Source organism: Dermochelys coriacea, chromosome 10, assembly GCF_009764565.3.
Source record: "Dermochelys coriacea isolate rDerCor1 chromosome 10, rDerCor1.pri.v4, whole genome shotgun sequence".
NCBI classification, from domain to species: domain Eukaryota; kingdom Metazoa; phylum Chordata; order Testudines; family Dermochelyidae; genus Dermochelys; species Dermochelys coriacea.
In genome coordinates, this window is record NC_050077.1 from 40,572,583 (window position 1) to 40,594,922 (window position 22,340).

Here is a 22,340-nt window from a genome sequence, read left to right on the forward strand (position 1 = left end):
TCTCAAAGTGCTTTACAAATGAGGGCAATATCCTACTCCCATTTTACAGATGGGGAAACTGAGGCACAGGAAGGGGCCCAAGGTCACCCAGCAGGCTAGTGAAAAAGACTAAAATAGAACCCGGGACTCCAAAGTCAAAGTCCACAGTTTTCTATAGGCCAGGCTTCCTAGGCAGACTTCATATCCCATGATGCATCACAGTCTCCCCTCTTGAAGAGAAAAAGTAGTGCATAATGGGAATCCCTGGATATGGTGCATTATGAGAGATGTAGACCCATAGAGGTTCCTAAAGAAGAATGGGTACAAGAGGCATTAGAACTACAACTCCCATGAGACACTAGGACAGTATTACCAAATCAAACTGCTCTAGGAATTGTTTTGGGGAAGTTCTCTGGAGGGAGGTCAGACTGGATCGCAATGGTACATTCTGGCCTTGGAATCTATGAAATATTTCAGCTTTCAGGATATTGGTTTTTCAAAAATAACAACAAAAATTCAAAATTTCCCAAGGAAAGCAGCCACTTCTTATGAAGATTTTTTTCTATCAAAAAAAAAATCAAAAAACAATTTAGAGGGAACATTTGTGACCAGCCTTAGTTTCCAGTCCCACTCTGGAGTGGGCCAAGTCATCGGTCCTCAATCACAGAAATGCTACAAGGGATGATTAGTTCATTGCCCTGAAGTCACTTAGGCAGCATCTCTGGCTGAGACTCTTTGCACTTTGTAGGGGGAAAGGAAAGTTACAAATGTTGGGTATCCGTCATGCCTCCAGGTGCCAGGAAAGCCACAGAATGTCAGAAAGCTCTCACCTCCCACAGTCTCCAGACATCGTCAAAGGATTTGAAGACTCGCTGGAAGAAGAGGCAAAACCAGGGGAACAGCGACTGCACAACTCTGCCCTTCCCTTCTAGAGGATGAGAAAAGCAAGCTCAGGTCAGGGACCGAGACACACCTTACCATCCAGTCTGTGTAGGTGTAAATCAGAAAGTCTCATATTGGGACTCTCTTTTCAGTTGCTTTATTTGCTGCAATACATGTTAGGTTGCCACCTTTAAAAGTTGGTTCTTCAGAGCAAACATCCTGTTGCAACGCCTGGACATTGCATCACCATGTTGCCAGATCTCATCATCATCAGGCAATGCAGCATCAGCACATAGTGACATTGTCACAGAATGGGATGCTGTTACATTGCCGTGCAATGTCAAGGCATTATCATGGCAACTCCATGCTATGTCATAACAAGAGGATATTGCACAGGCCCCAAAAGATACCGAGACTCTGACGGCCCATCCCCGTGACTTGTAGAATGTGTAATATTCAATATTGGAACTCTCCCATGAAAACTGGGATGTGTTGGCAACCTTAATCATTCTCAAGCCTCCTAGTTAAATCTATGTAATGTCCCAGGGAGTGCCACGGAGGTACAGTGTAGGACCTAGAGGGGAAGGAAGAGCTTGGATTTTCCACCATGGTGACATCAATAGATCCCTAAGGAAGCCAGGTCTGGCCTTTCTAGTCTAAGGAAAGGACAGCTTAGTGCAGGAAAGGAGCCTTAAAAGATAAACTCCTGTCAGGGATGGTCTTGGTTTACTTGGTTCTGCCATAGCACAGGGGGCTTGACTTGATGACTTTGCATGGTCCCTTCCATCCCCACAGCTCAGTGATTCTATGGAATGCCAGAGGACCACTCCCCCTACCCATCCATGTGAAATTCACAAGATAGTGATAGAGAAAGACAGAAAAAGTGGATGGGGAGGGTGGAGATTCACCATCCTGCTCCAATGCCAGGAAACCCAGGATGTGGGACCCCTGCTTAGGGCCTCAGCCTCCATGCACACAAAATATGGCAGACCTAGGTAAAACCTGTCACTGTGCAAATGGGTCCTTTGTTTTGCTTCCAACGCCTGGAAATTATCTGAGCTCCAGTAGCATTTGCTTTGTTGTTTTCTGGGTGGGGAGGTAGAGTAGCAGGACTTACCCAAGTGCTTTGCAAAGACGGGATCCATAAATGCTATCACGGCTTTCAGCATTATCAGATTTTTCCCGACCCCAATGTTCACAACACAGCTGTGCTCCTGGAAGAGACAATTCAGGAAGGCTTGAAGGACAGGAAGAGATCAGATGGCCCAGGTTGGCTATAGCCTCCTGTTAAATCCATGAAGCCAAATTCATCCTTCTCATAACTCCATTGGCCTTACCCCAGGAATGAATCTGGCCAGGGTTTACACTACCAAGATCTATGTGAAACAAGCCCCTGCATGAGTCACCAACTGGGTTTCAAACTGGGACCTTCTGAATTGTATTATAGATCGCTATGCTTAAACAAAAGGTACACTCCCAGTAGCTGGTAGCAGCAGTGGACCAGCCACTAGACACAAACTCAGTGCACACTAAAAGAAAAGGAGTACTTGTGGCACCTTAGAGACTAACAAATTTATTTGAGCATAAGCTTTCGTGAGCTACAGCTCACTTCATCGGATGCATTCAGTGGAAAATACAATGGGGAGATTTATATACACAGAGAACATGAAACAATGGGTGTTATGATACACACTGTAAGGAGTGTGATCACTTACGATGAGCTATTACCAGCAGGAGGAGGGGGGGAGGAAGAAAACCTTTTGTAGTTGTAATCAAGGTGGGCCATTTCAGCAGTTGACAAGATCATCTGAGGAACAGTGGGGTGGAGGAGGGTGGGGGGAAATAACATGGGGAAATAGTTTTACTTTGTGTAATGACCCATCCACTCCCAGTCTCTATTCAAGCCTAAGTTAACAGTATCCAGTTTGCAAATTAATTCCAATTCAGCTGGACTCATGGAAAAGAAGTCCTTGAGGAATTCCACCATGATTTCAACAATTTGTATCCCACCATCAACCTCAGCCTGGACCAGTCCACACAAGAGATCCACTTCCTGGACACTACGGTGCTAATAAGCGATGGTCACATAAACCCCACCCTATACCAGAAACCTACTGACCGCTATTCCTACCTACAGGCCTCCAGCTTTCACCCAGATCACACCACACGATCCATTGTCTACAGCCAAGCTCTACGATACAACCACATTTGCTCCAAACCCCTCAGACAGAGGCAAACACCTATAAGATCTCTATCAAGCATTCTTACAACTACAATACCCACCTGCTGAAGTGAAGAAACAGATTGACAGAGCCAGAAGAGTACCCAGAAGTCACCTACTATGGGACAGGCCCAACAAAGAAAATAACAGAACGCCACTAGCCATCACCTTCAGCCCCCAACTAAAACCTCTCCAACGCATCATCAAGGATCTACAACCTATCCTGAAGGACGACCCATCACTCTCACAGATCTTGGGAGACAGGCCAGTCCTTCCTTACAGACAGCCCCCCAATCTGAAGCAAATACTCACCAGCAACCACACACCACACAACAGAACCACTAACCCACGAACCTATCCTTGCAACAAAGCCTGTTGCCAACTGTGTCCACATATCTATTCAGGGGACACCATCATAGGGCCTAATCACATCAGCCACACTATCAGAGGCTCATTCACCTGCGCATCTACCAATGTGATATATGCCATCATGTGCCAGCAATTCCCCTCTGCCATGTACATTGGTCAAACCAGACAGTCTCTACGTAAAAGAATGAATGGACACAAATCAGACGTCAAGAATTATAACATTCAAACACCAGTCGGAGAACACTTCAATCTCTCCGGTCACTCGATTACAGACTGAGGGTGGCTATCCTTCAACAAAAAAACTTCAAAAACAGACTCCAACGAGAGACTGCTGAATTGGAATTAATTTGCAAACTGGATACAATTAATTTAGGCTTGAATAGAGACTGGGAATGGATGAGTCATTACACAAAGTAAAACTATTTCCCCATGTTTTTCTCCCCCCCACCCCACCCCCCACTGTTCCTCAGATGTTCTTGTTAACTGCTGGAAATGGCCTACCTTGCTTGTCACCATGAAAGGTTTTCCTCCTTTCACCCCCCCTGCTGCTGGTGATGGCTCATCTTAAGTGATCACTCTCGTTACAGTGTGTATGATAAAACCCATTGTTTCATGTTCTCTGTGTGTGTATATAAATCTCCCCACTGTATTTTCCACTGAATGCATCCGATGAAGTGAGCTGTAGCTCACAAAAGCTTATGCTCAAATATATTTGTTAGTCTCTAAGGTGCCACAAATACTCCTTTTCTTTTTGCAAATACAGACTAACACAGCTGCTACTCTGAAATCAGTGCACACTGTTGCTTATGTTTCTCTGTTTCTGTAAGCATGTACTAATATGTCTAGAGTTAAACATACATTAGGTATAACCTCTGCTTGCATGATGCTCATAGACACCTGGCCTGTGTGGTGTCCAAGATGGTCTGTCTTTCTGAGACAGCTAGGGGGCACTGCCTCTAGTTTGCCAACTTGGAGGGATGCAATGCCCTGGGAAGCATGGTGAGAAGTCAAGGTGAGGATGTCTTACTGGACGTTTGTTTGCAGTTTTCCTGGGGTGGTTTTATCCAAGAATGTGCAAAACTACAAAACCCAGGAGCCTCTTTACTTCAGTTCTGGTGAGTTTGGTCTATTGGGTTATTAGGAGCTAGGAAAGAGTCGACTCCCCTCCTACGCCTCATTCTGACTGATGGGGATGTTTTGCCAAATTGCTGTTCCAGGTCTTCTGGTGATGTAACCACCTCCCTAACTATCCGGCTTCCACCAGCAGCCTGGGCATGTCCTGCAAGGCTGGCTCTATCTCCCTCCTCAGTGTGGCTTGGCAGGCGGGGCATGGGTCAAGTCATGCCATTTGTCATACAGGGGGTGGAGCAGGGTGGCTGGGAAGAAAAGTTGAGTTGGGTGACTTATCACTGGCGAAGTGTGGGCAGGCTTGCAAACCAGGAGGGAGTCAGGCTGGCCCTCTTCTCTCTGGGGTGTCTGCCACAGCTGGGTGTGGGTGGTCAGGTCAGGCAGATTGCCTCCAGGGAGCATTGCTGCATGCTGATCAACTGGATGGCCCAGTGAGGGCACAAAGCCGGGGCCCTACAAACCCTCTGACCTACTGTTTTCTGGAGGAAGAAGTGAAACAGCCAGTAGACCTCATGTTCCTTCTCCACCAGCAATTGGAATAGCAGGAGCATCTCGTGGAACCCCTGCTGGTACTCTGCCAGGAGAGAGAACACACAGACACACTCAGATGTGCAAACAGACTACTGCAGCAGTCCAGAAACATGCTATGAAACAGCATGCCCCTGGGGATTAGGTTAACATGCTCATGGAAGCTCTCCTCCCACTCAATAATGGGGATTTGTGGACGGAGCTCACCAAGACAATGAAAGGCCCCATGCTCTTAAGTGAAGGAGGGGCAATAAATTCCGGAAATGAACAGGTCAGAAGGGACTGAAACACAGGCATGGGGTACAGGTCACAGGGTCTAACCCAGGGGCTCACTGCCCTGTCACATGGGCAGTAGTGGAGATCAAAGTCCTTTATTTATCCATAGTTTGGGTAGTGCCATTGCTAGCCCCTCCCCTACTCCATCCCTGGGTCGCAGCTCTGGCTGGTAGGGGTCTCTGGGAGGGGTCTGGCTGGGAGTGGGGACAGGGGAGTTCAGTTCCAGTGACTCATGTGAGCCTTCGCCTCTTTGTGAGACAGCCTGCATGAGTGCACAATGCACAGTTCCCTAACACCCTGAGAGATTTGCCCTTGCACAGAATAAGAAAAGGTGCTTTTGACACAGCTTGTGGGAGCTTAGTTGGTCCCTGAGGGACAGGGACCACACAAGCGGGGTGGGGGGCGCTGTGTTCTGTTTCACCAGGTCCTTGTAATGTGCCCATAACTGTGGTGTCTGGGCATGTTCCGGGAGTGCATTCTGTGGCATGGCTGGCATGTCACCAGTTGGTTTGGGAGAGTCTGGGAGGAGGGATTTTGGCTATGCTTGAACAGGAAACCTGAAAGTGATACAGACATGTCTCTTTCACTACCACCCAGCCCCCTAGTCACCCCACTTCCCATGATTTCCCTGGCCCAATTGCCACCTCCTATTCTTCTACACGTCATTTCCCCCCTGCCATTCTGCACACCTCTCGCCTATCCTGCCGTCTCGCTCAGTGGAAAGCACCAGCATGTCCCTCTTTCAGAAATGAGCCTCAGTAGGGTGACCATATTTCCTAAAGAGAAAACGGGACACCGGCAGCTGCTCACCAGAAGCTCCCCCCCCATGCTATTGCCAGAAGCTGGAACCCTACAGAGGGGGCCTCGCATGCTGGAATTCTACACTGCTTCCTCCCACAAGCCCTATCTCCCCCCTGCGGGATGCTGATATCTCCGCTTGCCCCCTCAGCACTGCACCCCACTTTTGTGACAAAAGAGGGCATTTGACCAATTTGCTTTTGCCAACTGATCAAGTCAGCAAGAGCAAACAGGACAAATACCCACCTTTCAAATAAAAAGTTGGGACAGTTGGGACAGGGCTTAAAAAAGGGACTGTCCCAGCCCAAATGGGACGTATGGCCTCAGTGACATCATAAGGATCCTTTGTTGATGCCCAGGTGTGCTGCTGCCCCAACACTCACCAGCCTCCAGGTTGCATACATAACTTAGCAGAAGGATCTTCTCCAGCCGTTTCTTGTCCACAATGGCATAGCCTTGTGAATCTCGGAGGTACAGTCTCTGCAGGTCAGAATCTGTTGTGGAAGAAAGAGACTTGTTTCCCTTATGGGAGGAAGGTGCCTGGAGCAAACTGCATCACTGGTTCAGATCATGCAGCCCTCCTGAGGAGAAGGGGAACTTACAGACTCCTAAAAGTGTGAATTGGGAGCGCTTTGTTCAAGGTGAGCCTTAAGTAGGCTTGACTGTTATAAAAAGCCAGTCAGCTGCGAACCAGCTGAGCGGCGAACAGCAGAGAGGCTAACAGAGGGAGTTTGCCTGGGATCTGTCTGAGAGGAGGTACGCTAAGGCCTGCATTAGGGAGGCTGTGTTGGTGAGTATCTGAGTGTCTGTTGTAGGGACAGTTTGACAGTTTGACCGTCTGCTTGATTGGTTGTTTGTTTGAAAAGTGTGAATTGGGAGTGCTTTGTTCCATGTGAGCCTTGAGTGGACCTGACTTATAAAAAGCCAGTCAGCTGCGAACCAGCTGAGCGGCGAACAGCAGAGAGGCTAACAGAGGGAGTTTGCCTGGGGAGAACCCACTGAGGCTTACATCTTGTCAGCTTCTCTGAGTAGTTACTACAACTCCTGAGGAAGCTCGTAGAAGGAAGGTAATATGGATGGGGAGTGTTCAGCTGTTGTGACCTGCACTGGATGTGCCATGTTTGTCTTTCTTCCACAGGACAGAAGCGACTTTGTCTGTACAAAGTGCAAGCTGGTCTCCATATTGGAAGAGAAGGTTGAAGGTCTGAAGAAACAAATATCGACCCTGCGTTGCATAAGTGAAACTGAAGATTTCCTGGACAGACGTCAGGATATGCTTCTATAGACAATGTTCTGAAGATTCAGAGGAGGCTGCCCAGTGGGGAGAGGAGGACAGTGAAGAAATTTGGCAGCATGTGACCTCCAGTGGAAGAAAGGGGAGCGTCCATGTACCAGCAACACAGATAGAGGTAAGCAATCATTTTCATGTTCTCTCCACAGATACTAATGCGGAGAGTGGACTAGATGATACATCTGAGGGAAGGGAACAGAAGGAGATTCCACCAATTGGAAGGCATGAGATGCCCTGTCCTAGGGATGGGGGTTCCACGACCACCGCTCTCAAGAGAAGGAGGCGGGTGGCGATGGTCGGGGACTCTCTCCTCAGGGGGACTGAGTCATCTATCTGACACCCCAACCGGGGAAACCGAGAAGTCTTCTGCTTGTCAGGAGATAGGATTCACAATGTGACGGAGAGCCTGCCGAGACTCATCAAGTCCTCGGATCACTACCCCTTCCTGGATGGTGTTCCAAGAAGGAGGAGTGCTACGCAGAGACGGGCTCCACCTAATGAAAAGAGGGAAGAGCATCTTTGCAAGCAGGTTGGCTAACCTAGTGAGGAGGGCTTTAAACAACAGTAGTTCCCTTAACCCACCCAGCAATATTGTTAATCTATCCAACTATACTCTTAGCCCAGCAGAAGATCTGTCCTATCTCGGAGCCTCTCCTTCTGTTCCTCTACCACCACGATACAGTTCTGTGGTGACCTAGAATCCTATTTTCGATGCCTCTGACTCAAGGAATATTTCCAACACACCTTTGAACAACATACTAACTCACAGAGAGCTTCCTACCAAGACTACAAAAAGAAGGATTCTGGGTGGACTCCTCCTGAAGGTCGAAACAACAGACTGGACTTCCACATAGAGTGTTTCCGCCGACGTGCATGGGCTGAAATTGTGGAAAAGCAGCATCTCTTGCCCCATAGCCTCAGCCGCAGAACACAATGCCATCCACAGCCTCAGAAACACCATCCTAGCCACTATGGATGTAGAAGCCCTCTACACCAACATTCCACACAAAGATGGACTACAAGCCGTCAGGAACAGTATCCCCGATACTGTCACGGCTAACCTGGTGGCAGAACTTTGTGACTTTGTCCTGACCCATAACTATTTCACATTTGGTGACAATGTATACCTTCAAATCAGCGGCACTGCGATGGGTACCCGCATGGCCCCACAGTATGCCAACATTTTTATGGCTGACTTAGAACAACGCTTCCTCAGCTCTCGTCCCCTAATGCCCCTACTCTACTTGCGCTACATTGATGACATCTTCATCATCTGGACCCATGGAAAAGAAGCTCTTGAGGAATTCCACCATGATTTCAACAATTTCCATCCCACCATCAACCTCAGCCTGGACCAGTCCACACAAGAGATCCACTTCCTGGACACTACGGTGCTAATAAGCGATGGTCACATAAACACCACCCTATATCGGAAACCTACTGACCGCTATTCCTACCTACATGCCTCTAGCTTTCATCCAGATCATACCACTCGATCCATTGTCTACAGCCAAGCGCTACGATATAACCGCATTTGCTCCAACCCCTCAGACAGAGACAAACACCTACAAGATCTCTATCATGCATTCCTACAACTACAATACCCACCTGCTGAAGTGAAGAAACAGATTGACAGAGCCAGAAGAGTACCCAGAAGTCACCTACTACAGGACAGGCCCAACAAAGAAAACAACAGAACGCCACTAGCCATCACCTTCAGCCCCCAACTAAAACCTCTCCAACGCATCATCAAGGATCTACAACCTATCCTGAAGGACGAGCCATCGCTCTCTCAGATCTTGGGAGATAGACCAGTCCTTGCTTACAGACAGCCCCCCAATCTGAAGCAAATACTCACCAGCAACCACACACCACACAACAGAACCACTAACCCAGGAACCTATCCTTGCAACAAAGCCCGTTGCCAACTCTGTCCACATATCTATTCAGGGGATACCATCATAGGGCCTAATCACATCAGCCACACTATCAGAGGCTCGTTCACCTGCGCATCTACCAATGTGATATATGCCATCATGTGCCAGCAATGCCCCTCTGCCATGTACATTGGCCAAACTGGACAGTCTCTACGTAAAAGAATGAATGGACACAAATCAGACATCAAGAATTATAACATTCAAAAACCAGTTGGAGAACACTTCAATCTCTCCGGTCACTCGATCACAGACCTAAGAGTGGCTATACTTCAACAAAAAAGCTTCAAAAACAGACTCCAACGAGAGACTGCTGAATTGGAATTAATTTGCAAACTGGATACAATTAACTTAGGCTTGAATAGAGACTGGGAATGGATGAGTCATTACACAAAGTAAAACTATTTCCCCATGGTATTTCTCCCCCCCACCCCACCCCCCACCGTTCCTCTGATATTCTTGTTAACTGCTGGAATTAGCCTACCTGCTTGTCACCATGGAAGGTTTTCCTCCTTTCCCCCCCCTGCTGTGGGTGATGGCTTATCTTAAGTGATCACTCTCCTTACAGTGTGTATGATAAACCCATTGTTTCATGTTCTCTGTGTGTGTGTATATAAATCTCTCCTGTTTTTTCCACCAAATGCATCCGATGAAGTGAGCTGTAGCTCACGAAAGCTTATGCTCTAATAAATTTGTTAGTCTCTAAGGTGCCACAAGTACTCCTTTTCTTTTTGCGAATACAGACTAACACGGCTGCTACTCAGAAACAACTCTGACATTATAATCAAAAAGGCTGACAAAGGAGGTGCTGTCGTCATCATGAATAGGTCTGAATATGAACAAGAGGCTGCTAGGGAGCTCTCCAACAACACTTTCTAAAAGCCATTACCCTCTGATCCGACTGAGGGTTACCAAAAGAAACTACAGCATTTGCTCAAGAAACTCCCTTAAAAAGCACAAGAACAAATCCGCACAGACACACCCCTGGAACCCCGACCTGGGGTATTCTATCTGCTGCACAAGATCCATAAACCTGGAAATCCTGGATGCCCCATCATCTCAGGCATTGGCATCCTGACAGCAGGATTGTCTGGCTATGTAGACTCCCTCCTCAGGCCCTACATTACCAGCACTCCCAGCTATCTTCAAGACACCACTGACTTCCTGAGAAAACTACAATCCTTTGGTGATCTTCCTAAAAACACCATCCTAGCCACTATGGATGTAGAAGCCCTCTACACCAACATTCCACACAAAGATGGACTACAAGCCGTCAGGAACAGTATCCCCGATAATGTCACAGCTAACCTAGTGGCAGAACTTTGTGACTTTGTCCTCACCCATAACTATTTCACATTTGGGGACAATGTATACCTTCAAATCAGCGGCACTGCGATGGGTGCCCGCATGGCCCCACAGTATGCCAATATTTTTATGGCTGACTTAGAACGATGCTTCCTCAGCTCTCGTCCCCTAATGGTCCTACTCTACTTGTGCTACATTGATGACATCTTCATCATCTGGACCCATGGAAAAGAAGCCCTTGAGGAATTCCACCATGATTTCAAAATTTGTATCCCACCATCAACCTCAGCCTGGACCAGTCCACACAAGAGATCCACTTTCTGGGCACTACAGTGCTAATAAATGATGGTCACATAAACACCACCCTATACCGGAACTCTACTGACCGCTATTCCTATCTACTTGCCTCTAGCTATCATCCAGACCACAACACATGATCCATTGTCTACAGCCAAGCTCTATGATACACCCGCATTTGCTCCGACCCCTCAGACAGAGACAAACACCTACAAGATCTCTATCAAGCATTCTTACAACTATAATATCCACCTGCTGAAGTGAAGAAACAGATTGACAGAGCCAGAAGAGTACCCAGAAGTCACCTACTACGGGACAGGCCCAACAAAGAAAATAACAGAACGCCACTAGCCATCACCTTCAGCCCCCAACTAAAACCTCTCCAACGCATCATCAAGGATCTACAACCTATCCTGAAGGACAGCCCATCACTCTCACAGATCTTGGGAGACAGGCCAGTCCTTCCTTACAGACAGCCCCCCAACCTGAAGCAAATACTCACCAGCAACCACACACCACACAACAGAACCACTAACCCACAAACCTATCTTTGCAACAAAGCCCGTTGCCAACTGTGTCCACATATCTATTCAGGGGATACCATCATAGGGCCTAATCACATCAGCCACACTATCAGAGGCTCGTTCACCTGTGCTTCTACCAATGTGATATATTCCATCATGTGCCAGCAATGCCCCTCTGCCATGTACATTGGTCAAACTGGACAGTCTCTACATTAAAGAATAAATGGACACAAATCAGACGTCAAGAATTATAACATTCAAAAACCAGTTGGAGAACACTTCAGTCTCTCTGGTCACTCGATTACAGACCTAAAAGTGGCAAAACTTCAACAAAAAAACTTCAAAAACAGACTCCAATGAGAGACTGCTGAATTGGAATTAATTTGCAAACTGGATACAATTAACTTAGGCTTGAATAGAGACTGGGAGTGGATGAGTCATTACACAAAGTAAAACTATTTCCCCATGTTATTCCCACCCCTCCACCTCCTACTGTTCCTCAGATGTTCTTGTCAACTGCTGGAAATGGCCCACCTTGATTACAACTACAAAAGGGTTTCTTCCTCCCCCACCTCCTGCTGGTAATAGCGCATCTTAAGTGATCACTCTTCTTACAGTGTGTGCGATAACACCCATTGTTTCATGTTCTCTATGTATATAAATCTCCCCACTGTATTTTCCACTGAATGCATCCAATGAAGTGAGCTATAGCTCACAAAAGCTTATGCTCAAATAAATTTGTTAGTCTCTAAGGTGCCACAAGTACTCCTTTTCTTTTAGTGATACCTAGTGCATCATAGCAATAATATTCCTGGCTGCACCTGGAGGTCTGCCTCCAGATAAAGTTATGTCCAATACTGCTTAACTGATGAGATGGAAAATGATCATGCTCCAAGCTAAGCTGACCTCTCCTGAGTAAGGCTTGTGCTCAGGTAGAAGAATGAAATGAAACTACAGGTGTCCTTAGGCTTCTGAAAGGCAAACAGATCACAGTACTTGAGCCATTTGAGTCAGAATCTCCAGTGAAGATCACTGGAGCTTAGGGAGATCCATGTGACAAGGGGCTAGCGACCTGGCAAATCACATTGACTCATCTATCTGCTGCCTCCCTGCTCCGTTACCCCTAGAAACACCCAGCTCAACCCTGTGACAACTTACTGATGAAGCTGCAGACCTGCATGAAGTCCCTGTGCTCTGTCTCTAGTAACGGTTGGATCTTGTCATACATGTTGCACAAGGCCCCGTAACTTTTCCTGAAAGAATGCAGGAGGTAGCTATTGAGAATATGCTGCAAGAATGGAGCATAACTCATAAGGGCTTTGTTAAGAGTTTTGTACCATCAGTGCCTGGTAAATGAAGATTCACAGTAAATGAAGGAAATCAGGGGGGTAGGAAAGAGCAGTTGATCTGTTTTATTTAGAAATTGCCACCAGTTTTGCAACTAGGTTGCCAAAAATGAGCAATTTTACCAAGATTTTAATTTTGGTTGTCTAGGTAATATTGCAACAAACTGGCATGTGCGCGTGCATCTCTACCCTCTGCAAACCTCATATTGGTAATGTCCAACTTCATATTGGTAATGCTGACAGCATTGTGTAGGTCATTGGCAGTGGAGATTCAACGTGTGACCTGTGGATCTTAATATATGAGCCCTACATCCTGAGGTAAAAGAGCTGTCTCTTCTAGACACTACTGTGGCAGGCTCATCAATCACCAGCTGACCTAGCCACCACAAGAGCGGGACAGAGTGCATAGTTTACACATCCTAAGCCCTGTACTGCTAACAACTGATAGAGATTCTCCATTAGCTCAAGAGATAAAAGGCTGTGCTTTAGGAGCAAGAAGATCTGGGGCCTTATGCTCAGCTGGTATCTAGCAGCATAGTGTGCGGAAAGTCAGTCTTTTACATTGTAGATTGTTGGTCAGGAATAGTCTTTTATCTACATTTGTACAGCCACCCAGCAGAAAGGGATGATAGCACTATATACATATTTTTACACTGATGATAAATTGGCTGCTGGACTCTCTGTCAGCCGTCACTGTGAAGTTCCTAGGTGCTCTGGCGTGCACCCTAGCAACCTGGGTGGAAGGCCAGGGTTCTCCATGTAGCAGTTACAGTTTGACAGGGAAAAGGGAAGGCTCAAGAAAATGTTGCAAAATAGAAATTCTAAAAGTAACTGCAGCATTCAGGGGTGTTAGGCCTGAAGTTGGGTTACCATAGGAAGCCAAGCCACTAGCCCCTCCCCACCTTCTTAGAATATAGAATATCAGGATTGGAAGGCACCTCAGGAGGTCATCTAGTCCAACCCCTTGCTCAAAGCAGGATCTAATCCCCAACTAAATCATCCCAGCCAGGGCTCTGTCAAGCCTGACCTTAAAAACCTCTAAGGAAGGAGATTCCACCATCTCCCTAGGTTACACATTCCAGTGCTTCACCACCCTCCTAGTGAAAATTTTTTTCCTAATATCAAACCTAAACTTCTCCTACTGCAACTTGAGACCATTACTCCTTGTTCTATCATTTGCTACCACTGAGAACAGTCTAGAACCCTCCTCTTTGGAACCCCCTTTCAGGTAGTTGAAAGCAGCTATCAAATCCCCCCTCATTCTTCTCTTCTACAGGCTAAATAATCCCAGTTCCCTCAGCTTCTCCTCATAAGTCAACTGCTCCAGCCCCCTAATCATTATTGTTGTCCTTTGCTGGACTCTTTCCAGTTTTTCCACATCCTTCTTGTAGTGTGGGGCCCAAAACTGGACACAGTACCCCAGATGAGGCCTCACCAGTACCGAATAGAGGGCAGACCTGAGGCTGGAAGGGAAGAAACCAAAAGAGAAGCTCAGCACAGTTGCTATGGGATCACACCTTGGGGCTGATACCTGTGGACAATAGGGGTCCTGAGTTTCATCTCCAGGGGCCCCATGCACAGAGAGAATGCAGTCACCAGATTAAGAACCTGTTTTAATTAAATCTGTTCTACCGCATTCAAAGCTGATGTAAGTGTGGCCCATCAATATCTGCAAAGCCACCATCTTACCCTGTTAAATCCCTATATGGAACCCACCGTGATGATTAGCCTTCATCGGGGTACATTCAGTTGGCAAGTGGCAAGCTGGGACAGATGGGTTTCTGCTCAACTATATGATATCTTTCTCCTAACCCATTCACCCTGGAGTGTCTGTCTTCTCTCCCTGTGGTGCGCTGTCTGACGTGTGGACTGTGAGCTCTCTTCTTTGCTTCCTGTCTGCAGAGCTCCCAGCATAGTGGGGCCTTGATCTTTGTTTGGGGTTCACAAGATTCTACCATAATCTGCATCATCATCATCATCAAATCTTCAGGGATGCCTGTGAAACCACCAGCTGCATCTGCGTCCTTGTGGAGCCCGATATAGAAGGACACTGCAAACAGATAAATCCATACCTCCTCATACTGTCAACGGTCAGCCTCTCATCATGTGAACTCCTCCAGGAATAGTAGCCAGTGAGAAACTTCCATGCCTCTGATCTCACTGCTGGATCCAGACCCTGAAAGGGATTGCAAGGTGAATACAGGGGGCTTTTATTGGCACAAAGGACAGTTAAGGGGGATGGGGAGGGGGATGGGATAAACGGCTTTGGTATACAAGCAAAAATCTTGGGTAAGTTGTCACTGATCATTCTTACTGAAAATGGTGGTGTAAAACTCAAAAGTTTCTTGGTTTTTACTCTCATTTCTTTCATCAACAAAACTGAAACATTTTCACAGGAAATTTCAAAAAAAATCCTTTTTAAAATTTCCCAAGACAAATAATTGGCATTTTCCAATTAGCTCTAGCCATAACTAGGGCTGTCAAGCAATTTTAAAAAGTTAATCGTGATTAATTGCATGATTAATTGCACTGTTAAACAATAATAGAATACCATTTATTTAAATACTTTTAGATGTTTTTCTACATTTTCAAATATATTGAATTCAATTACAACACAGAATACAAAGTGTACAGTGCTCACTTTATATTTATTTTTGTTACAAATATTTGCACTGTAAAAATAAAAGAAATAGTATTTTTCAATTCACTTAATACAAGTACTGTAGTGCAATCTCTTTATCATGAAAGTTGAACTTAAAAATGTAGAATTATGTACAAAAAATAACTGAATTCAAAATAAAACAATGTAAAACTTTAGAGCCTCCGAGTACACTCAGTCCTACTTTAGCCAATCACTCAGACAAACAAGTTTTGTAACAATTTGCAGGAGATAATGCTGCCCGCTTTTTGTTTACAATGTCACCTGAAAGTGAGAACAGGCATTCACATGGCACTGTTGTAGCTGGCATCGCAAGATATTTATGTGCCAGATGCACTAAAGATTCATATATCCCTTCATGCTTCAACCACCATTCCAGAGGACATGCGTCCATGCTGATGACAAGTTCTGCTTGATAATGATCCAAAGCAGAGTGGATTGATGAATGTTAATTTTCATCATCTGAGTCAGATGTCACCAGCTGAAGGTTGATTTTCATTTTTGGTGATTTGGGTTCTGTAGTTTCTGCATTGGAGTGTTGCTCTTTTAACTCTTCTGAAAGCATGCTCCACCCCTCATCCCTCTCAGATTGTGGATGGCACTTCAGATTCTTAAACCTTGGGTTGAGCGCTGCAGGTATTTTTAGAAATCTCACATTGGTACCTTCTTTGCATTTTGGCAAATCTGCTGTGAAAGTGTTCTTAAAACGAATGTATGCTGGGTCATCATCCGAGACTACTTTTACATGAAATATATGGCAGAATGCAGGTAAAACAGAATAGGAGGCATACAATTATTTCCCAAGGAGTTAAGTCACAAATTTAATTAATGCATTTTTTTAATGAGCATTATTAGCATGGAATCATGCCCTCTGGAATGGTGGCATGAAGGGGTATACGAATATTTAGCATATCTGGCCTGTAAATACCTTGCAACACTGGCTTCAAAAATGCCAGGTGAACATCTGTTTTCACTTTCAGGTGACATTGTAAATAAGAATCAGGCAGCAGTATCTCCCGTAAATGTAAACAAACTTGTTTGTCTTAGCGACTGGCTGAAAAAGAAGTAGGACTGAGTAGGACTAGGCTCTTAAGTTTTATATTGTTTTGTTTTTGAGTTCAGTTATGTAACAAAAAAAATCTACATTTGTAAGTTACACTTTCATGATAAAGAGATCACACTACAGTACTTGTATGAGGTGAATTTAAAAATACTATTTCTTTTGTTTATCATTTTTACAGTGCAAATATTTGTAATAAAAATAATAATATAACATGAGGCATATACACTTTGTATTCTGTGCTGTAATAGAAATCAATATATTTGAAAATGTAGAAAAACATCCAAAAATATTTAATAAATTTCAATTGGTATTCTATTTTTTTAACAGTGGAATTAATTGTGATTAATTTTTTAAATCACAATTAAGTTTTTTGAGTTAATTGCATGAGTTAACTGTGACTAATTGACAGACTTAGCTGTAACCCTTCTCTGGGCACAGCATAGCCAGGAGCTCAGAGCACTGCAATGGTGATCTTTGAGTCCCAAAGTGAGATCTTGCAGCACAGGCACAAGGAGAACAAAATACAAAATATGCAGACATCAGATTTTGTGCAAGTTAACTGAGGTCAGTGGAGTTGTGCAAGGGAGGATAGTGTCTGCAGGAGCCAGCACAAAAGCTAACTACCTGCATTTAAGGCTGAGCACTAAGATTTCTCACTACTGGCAAAGCCAAAAGGGAACCAGGACATTGTCACAGTTCTCTGAAAAGCTGTCCGGAGTCAGCTCAGATTTCCATGACTGCTTTCATGAAAATTAAAAGCTATTTTTAGTGCTTTTTTTTAAAAAAAAAAGTTATTTTGTAATAAAATACGCTCTCTCTCACTAGGCAAAAGTGAGTCATTTGTAAACAAACTCCAAAATGCAAAAGCCAAATAAGCATAATGGCTGTATTGGAGTGGGCCAGAAATTCCTGTGCTTTACTGGGAAACCAGTGAAAAAATAATATTTTTCACAGTGATTTTTTTGTCCAGTTATGCACAAACTTGAAATGATCAATGCGTTTCTTTTAAAAAATGCTTGGCTTCCAAATCATCATAGCAACCTCAGCATGTGGTACCTCTAAGGTCTGATGGCCAGTGAGGTCACCAACCCTTCAGGTGGATTAGCTGTCCTGAAATGAGCCTTAATCCCTTTATAGAGTTTGGCATTGCTGAAATAACACCAGATCCTTCCTTGTGAAGGAGAAGGTTCGTGCCTCCCCCTGGAGGATGCTCCTTGCTTAGGGAGAAGCATGGCTGGCAAAGAGCCAGTGTAGCTGCTCCTACATGATCCTTCCCTGCACCAGCTGCAGAGGCTGTGGCCTGGGGAAAAGGTATGTGGAAGGGGCATTGCATTGGCAGCAGACTGCTCTCTCTTACACTGGTGGAAGGGTCCAGCCTGACTCCAGTATGGCTTCAGGACTATGGGAGGATACAGAAGTTTTGACGCCACCTTTGTGCCCAGCCTGAGTGTTTCTTTGCTGCAACCGGAGACCCTGCCTCAGGTCTGGGGCATACAAGGCCCACCATGCATAGTCCTCCCTGCTGACTGTCGTATTTCAGAGCAGACCCTGCTCACCCTGTCCAGGATGTTGGATGAAATAAAATCCCAAGATTTCACCAGGTAGCCACTCTCATCAAAATACCCTTCCCACTCGGCCTTGTCGATAGGCACCTTTTTCATCCCCTGGAGACAGAAAGAGAGCTCAGAATTAACTCAAATCAAGAATTAGGTAAGCACACGGGTCTCATTTGTCCTTAAAAATCTCTGAAAGCCAGGGAGATATCGACTCCAGGTCCCTCCTGCTGTGGATGTTAAAAACTCAGGGAAAATTCCAGAATTGGTACCCAGCATCCTGGTCAAATTATCCCTTAGGCGATTTCACTGTACTTACCTCATTCCCTGTGTACTTCAGCTGAAAAGTTATTATCCTTCATGTCCTGGCCTAAATTGTTACGTACTGTTGCTCTGTGCTGTTAAAGAGTTGCTATGTTTCACCCCAGATGTGGCTGCACTTTAGTAGCAGGTAAAGTGACTGTAAAGCTCGTCTCATCAAAAATTTATAAAGTCTTCTGACTGCCTTCAGGATGAGAGTCTGTTACAGCCCCCAGCTACATAGCCTTAGCTCCAGCTGTAGCCATTTATGCTTTTAGTTCTGGAGGTCCCTGGTTCAATCCCCAGCGTGTTAGCTTTAAACTCATGTTTTGAGATCAAGAGGTAAGGGGTTCCATATAGAGAATATTAGTGATGAAAGTACATTCTATCTCAATTCTTCCATGGTCCCCCTTATAATAGCTTTGTGATCTCTATTTTCAAGACAGGAAACTGATGCATAGAGAGTCCAAATGTCTTGATGATACAGGAAGTCGAGGGCAAAGCAAGCAGTTGTTTGTCTCAGGGTGAGACAAACATTGCTCTGGAGGAAGCCCCTTGACTTTATATGTCTTTATTAAACTACCTTTATTAGAGGCACTGTAACAATGCTGGTTCTGGAGGGAGCCAACTGAGAGTGCCAGTTCAGGACAAATTGCTTCAAGCAGGGCAGTTAGAGCCCAAGGCTGGGGTTTTTCCGTCTCTAAGACAAACCAAACCAGCCAAACAGAGCAGACTTTGGTCTTACCCCACTGGCTAACCACAAGTCACACAAGCAATTCCCTTATACGCTCAGCCTACCTTGCTTGTCACCATGAAAGGTTTTCCTCCTTTCCCCCCCCTGCTGCTAGTGATGGCTTATCTTAAGTGATCACTCTCCTTACAGTGTGTATGATAAACCCATTGTTTCATGTTCTCTGTGTGTGTGTATATAAATCTCTCCTCTGTTTTTTCCACCAAATGCATCCGATGAAGTGAGCTGTAGCTCACGAAAGCTTATGCTCTAATAAATTTGTTAGTCTCTAAGGTGCCACAAGTACTCCTTTTCTTTTTCCAGTTTCCCAGTATCTCCACCAGTGCCACTCATTATGGGGATGAATGGTTATGAAAACCAATACCCCAGTAAAAGAAAAAAGGATCCCCTGATCCCAAAGGACCAAGCCTCAGACCCAGGCCAATATATAAATCAGATCTTACTCACAAATCACACTGTTGCCAATCCTTTAGAATTGAAAATCTAAAGGTTTATTCATAAAAGGAAGAAGATATAGATGAGAGCTAGAATTGGTTAAATGGAATCAATTACACACAGTAATGGCAAAGTTCTTGGTTCATTCAGGCTTGTAGCAGTGATGGAATAAACTGCAGGTTCAAATCAAGTCTCTGGAGTACATCCACAGCTGGGGTGGATCTTTCAGTCCTTGGTTCAAAGCTTCAGTGTAGCAAACTTCATCCAGAGGTATGAAGCAGGATTGAAGATAAGATGGAGATGAAGCATCAGCCTTTTATAGTCTTTTCCAAGTGTAAGAACACCTCTTTGTTCTTACTATGCAAAATTACAGCGAAAAGGAGTTTGGAGTCACATGGGCAAGTCCCTGAATACTTTGCTGAGTCACAAGGTGTATCTGCCTTCTCTCAATGGGTCACTTGTATAGCTGATGGTCCTTAATGGGCCATCAAGCAGGCTAGGTAGAGCTGACACCCACTTGTCTGGGTTGTCCCTCAGAAGCAAAGCACAAGTTTGAAATACAGCCAGTATAGAGCTAATACTTATATCTTTAAATACAAAAATGATACATACATACAGATAACATAATCATAACCAGCAAACCATAACCTTGTCTTGGACACCTTATTTGACCCCCTTTCTACAAGTTTTGGTGCCACCACAGGGCCTTGGTTGCAATAATGTTCTATACGGTCCCAGTTCATGTCAATAATGTCACAGGCACCGTGGCTGGTTTTCTGGGGCTTGCTCCAACTGCCACTGAGGTCAAAGGGAATCTTTCCATTGATCTTCCTGGGCTGTGGATTTATGGTCTGGGATGGAAGTCCACTTGAATAGGGAAGAATTCACTTACCAGCAGGGATGTGAGAGATTTGATTAGTGAGACGCTCACATGTGGGGAGATGGTTTCCATAGCCCTTTCCAGCTGCCCTTGGCAATTCCTACCAGAGCCCTGCAAGACAGATGAGCATATGAAACCAAACCAAACAAGTTGGGGGTTTCGTAGCACGTTTTTTTAAGTGTATGGTTTTTTTTAAAAAAGGTTGTCCTGTCTCTGCCCACTCCAAGAGTCCTGTAGAGGTGGTGCTTCCTGTCTCAGGAACAGAAACAGACTGAGCTGGTTGCTGATAGTTACCATGATGTCATAGGAATATGAGGTCACTCATCACAAAGGGTTTCTACAAAGGACATTCTATAACAGCTTGTCAAGACGGATTCCCCACTCTGGCACTTCAAGTGCAGAAGGTAGGGGACCACAAGGATTTTAAAAATTAATACTGGCCACTCCAGGCTTGTATTAAACTCCCAAGGTTACAGCTTCTCTCTGACCTTGGATGGGTAGATGCTGCCACCACCCAAGTGCAGAAAACCCTTTTGAAACTAGAAAGGCGCACTTGGGAATTCCTTCCTATGAGGTACCCTCAAGCCCTTTCACCCCATCTCTGGGGAAGAGCTGAGAAAGAAAAACAAAGAAAATCAGCTGTTGCCACCAGCTAATTAAACAACATGTGCACAAACGTCTTAGGACAACAAAAATCCAATACTGTTCTTAGGTTCTTAAGTCCATCAACGGCTATTAGCCAGGATGGGCAGGAATGGTGTTCCTAGTCTCTGTTTGCCAGAAGCTGGGAATGAGCGACACGGGATCGATCACTTGATGATTACCTGTTCTGTTCATTCCCTCTGGGGCACCTGGCACTGGCCACTGTCGGAAAACAGAATACTGGGCTAGATGGACCTTTGATTTGACCTAGTAGGGCCATTCTTATGTTCTTAAAAAAGGTAAATTTTATTAAAAACAAACAGAAAGGAATTACATCTGGAACTTAGGCTTTTGCTAGATTTAAAAAACCCACTTACAAAATTAAAACATCAAGAATAACCTTCTTGAGGTCCAGCTTAAAGGTTACAAGTAAAACAAAAAGCATTTGGGGTTAGCACAGAGGAGTCCACAAGCCAATAAGAAATAATCAGAAATAACCATAATCATATCTTCCTAGACATTTCCTAATTTACTTACATTTCTGGGATTTCAGATAAGCAATCTTTAGGTATGATCTAATGGTTTTTCATACCTGGCTTTCAGCTTCTCATAGCATAACTGTTCCCTTTTCCCCTCTTTCCTCAAGAACTACAACACACAGACAAAGGGAAGTTTTTTCCCAATTTTAAAAAGTTCTAGCCCTCCCATTGGCTCTTTTGGTCAGGTGCCCACTCCCTTCCTTTTACCTGTGGGCTTGTTAACCTTTACAAGTAAAGCAAGTAGAGAACAGCTACTAACAGGGTTTTATAGATAATTGGCTGGGTGGGTGTCCATAAAACGGAGCTACTCCCACCCTTCATGTATCACAGAGCTCATCTCTAGACACTGGCTCAGATCTTACCCCAGCCAAGGATTTAGTGGTGACTAACTTTATCATCCTCTGTTGGGTTGCTGATGTCCTGTTTACAATGGATCGGGTCAGTCTTGGGCCATATTCCATCTATAATGTGATTATGAGGCTGTGTGAACTGCAGCAGAATTGTTCTTCTTGAATTTACTGCACAGTTGGGTTCGAGGCTCTCTGTTAAAAAAATAAACCTGAATCAACCTTAAATTTAGAAAGAAAAAAATTGAGTCTCTCCACACTTATGGTTACAAAACTTACTTACCAAAGGTGAA

At 44.9% G+C, this 22,340-nt stretch overlaps 1 protein-coding gene across 1 annotated transcript in view; it reads right to left on the reverse strand.

The window, feature by feature from the left end:
• TBC1D21 (TBC1 domain family member 21) overlaps positions 1-22,020 on the reverse strand; it is a 32,151-nt gene extending 10,131 nt beyond the window's left edge. The window contains exons 1-8 of the mRNA XM_038419303.2: positions 21,699-22,020; positions 18,157-18,264; positions 14,951-15,054; positions 12,691-12,785; positions 6,565-6,675; positions 5,053-5,153; positions 1,979-2,075; positions 810-907 (exon numbers count right to left, since the gene is read on the reverse strand). Of these exons, the coding sequence (XP_038275231.2) occupies positions 810-907; positions 1,979-2,075; positions 5,053-5,153; positions 6,565-6,675; positions 12,691-12,785; positions 14,951-15,054; positions 18,157-18,261 (711 nt within the window). The 5' untranslated portion in view covers positions 18,262-18,264; positions 21,699-22,020. The remainder of the gene's footprint in view (positions 1-809; positions 908-1,978; positions 2,076-5,052; positions 5,154-6,564; positions 6,676-12,690; positions 12,786-14,950; positions 15,055-18,156; positions 18,265-21,698) is intronic.
• Positions 22,021-22,340: the final 320 nt, after the last annotated feature.